The following is a 2,565-nucleotide window of genomic DNA, read 5'->3' as shown; positions in this document are numbered from 1 at the left end:
CACACACACACACTCCAGCACAGTGAACATTATGAAGTGTGCTGGAAAGGCAGGTGCTAGGTCTTCTGGGAAAGGAGGGAGAGGGGCTACAGGGGGTTAGGGGAAGAGCTGTAAGTTCCACACCCCCAACACAGACACACCCTCTTGCCTGGCAGCCATGACTCTTCTGCTGCTGGTGGGAGCAGTACCTGTCCCTGTCCCTGCACCTGCACCACCTCCACTAACACCAGAAATAACCCCCAGCACCAGCATGACAGTCTCCTCCATCCCAATTTCAGCTCCCAGCATGAGCCTCCCAGTGCCAGAGGAGGAGCTAAATTTGGGGAAGGAGAGGGAATCTAAGTTTGTGCTCTACACCCCTTCAAGTTCCCTAGAGGCAGGTCTTCTTCTCCAGAAGGCACCTCAGAGGAGGTTGTGGGGCGGGTGGCTCGGGTTCCCCTGTTGTTGTGCCTCTGCCTGCCAAGGAGGGGGATAAGGCAGGATCCCTGCCCTCAATCCAGAAGCGGGGTGGGGTGGAGGGGAGGGGATAGTGCAGTGTAGGATCATTTCAAGTTGGCAGATGATCCCAGGTATGCTACCTGCCAGCACTGCCGAAGGCAGATCAGCTGTGGCAAGGACGTGAAATATTTCACCATGGCAATGCTGCTACATCTCAGGAGGCAGCACCCTCTTGCCCCTGTTCCTCCTCAGCCTGGCACCAGTGGGAGCGTGCCCAGAAAGAAGTCCCCCTCTCACTCCAAATCCCTCCCGTCTCCACGAAGCAGAGGCAGGTGACCCTGAACTGGTGGGGGGAAGCCACAGACAAAGAGTGGGGTGGCGGTTGTTGCAAGGGAGAGCAAAGTCATCCAGAGCACTGGGAGAGATTCAGGACTGAGAGACTGGAGAGAGAGTGGCTCTCTTATGAGAAATGTACCCCCATTCGTAATCGGGTATTCTTGTTTGTAATAGATGTCTGGTGTGCATTCAGTCTGCTACACCCTTGTTCTTTGGTCTCTCCTACATATTTTCAATCGGGGTATTTGGTGCACTGGATAAGATATACAACGTTGAATATATCAGTGTTATTTTTAAATAGGATTATTTTATTTATGTATTTATATTCTAATATAATAAAAGACTTAACCTGAGTATGTGTCTGTGTGTCTATATTGCTTTTTGGCAACTGCGTATGTGCTGCCATGAGGGCAGGTGGCGATTGGCTCCTGGTCCTGCACAGCCCAAATTTGTGACACTCCTGGTGAAATCTTTGGTGAAGGTGATCATGTCCAGGCCGCCTGAGCAGTGGGGCTTCCATGGGGGGGGAAGGGTAGAGCAGGGCCAGATGTGGGGCGGGTGGTAGACCAGGGCAGATCCGGAGTGGCAGAGAGCGGGGCCAGGCCCCGAGTGGTCAGGGAGGCGGGCAGAGCGGGGCTAGACCCTGAGTGGTGGTGGTGGGAGAATAGAGCCAGACCCAGAGCAGCAGAAGGGAGTCAGCAGTGGGGAAGGGCAGGAGAAAGCAGGGCCAGACTCGGAGCTGTGACAGCGAGGGAGGTAGAGTGGTGCTGGGTGGTGGGGGGGCATGATGGTGGCAGGGGAGAGGGCCGAGGGCTGCACATGGGGCTCCGTCCCCGCCCATGGCCTGTCATTCTTGATGAGTAATTTGCTAGTATGTTTATAAAAGGGTGCAACCTTCTTTCCTGGTTCATAGAATAATCCTATTAATTTGTAGTATGCTAACCAGAACATATTACATGAAGTCAATTAATGTACAAGCTTAAAATTTATTAAGTAGCCAGTGAAGTCTGTGTTTTGGTGTTAGATGTTTGATGCTGTATAAATAAAAATATTAAGTTTGGTATCTTTGTTGAGAATCAGTGAGGAATACTGTATTTATCTCTTGAAAATGTAATTATGAAAAGGAATACTAGCTAATGCAGCTGTTTTGACTGAAAAGGTGATCTGTTAAGATAACGAGAACAACTTTAAGAATAGTCTTTTGCTGATTGACAAACAATATAATGCTCTATATTTTATATTTTAGTGCAAAGAGAATGGTGCTTTTACTGTGGTGATAGATAACTATGTAAAAGAAGAAGAAGGCACGGGGGTCGTGCATCAGGCCCCCTACTTTGGTGCTGTAAGTAAGAGCTTTTTTGTATTTTGTTTCAGATCATTTTTCTCTTATTCTCCAAATGCACAGCTTGCAGTGAGAAGGGTAACCAACTATTCAACGCACTGTGTTCTGGTGGGTTATCTAATACAAAGAGTAGAGGCAGTTGGCTCTTGTATGCTAGCAAGTGTAGGTTAGGTGTTCCTAGTTTCTGATCATTACTAAGAACAGTTGAGTAAGTCTACTGCTAGACTGGGAAGCAGATGTGTTATGTAGTAAATGGGATAAAAGCAGCACTGCAGTTCATGTCTGGGTTCTCTGTAATGATTTAACTTTATTAATCTTTATTTGTTTGGAGTACATAAAAGGAATTTATATGCTCCTGTGTTTACTCTGTTCTTTGGGGGCAAACAAGGCACTTCCTTTTTAGTCTGTTCAATAGGACTTCTTTTCCCTCCATCTCCCCCCTCCTCTCC

General features: G+C 48.1%; 1 protein-coding gene across 1 annotated transcript in view; it reads left to right on the top strand.

Annotated features, from left to right (window-relative positions):
* Positions 1 to 2,565, top strand: part of IARS (isoleucyl-tRNA synthetase) — a 213,973-nt gene that overhangs the window by 41,867 nt on the left and 169,541 nt on the right. Inside the window, exon 11 of the mRNA XM_019537053.1 lies at positions 2,021 to 2,116. Coding sequence (XP_019392598.1) covers positions 2,021 to 2,116 — 96 coding nt within the window. The remainder of the gene's footprint in view (positions 1 to 2,020; positions 2,117 to 2,565) is intronic.

This window comes from Crocodylus porosus, unplaced genomic scaffold (assembly GCF_001723895.1).
Source record: "Crocodylus porosus isolate Cpor-Errol unplaced genomic scaffold, CroPor_comp1, whole genome shotgun sequence".
NCBI lineage: Eukaryota > Metazoa > Chordata > Crocodylia > Crocodylidae > Crocodylus > Crocodylus porosus.
This window is presented reverse-complemented; position numbering and strand designations above follow the sequence as displayed.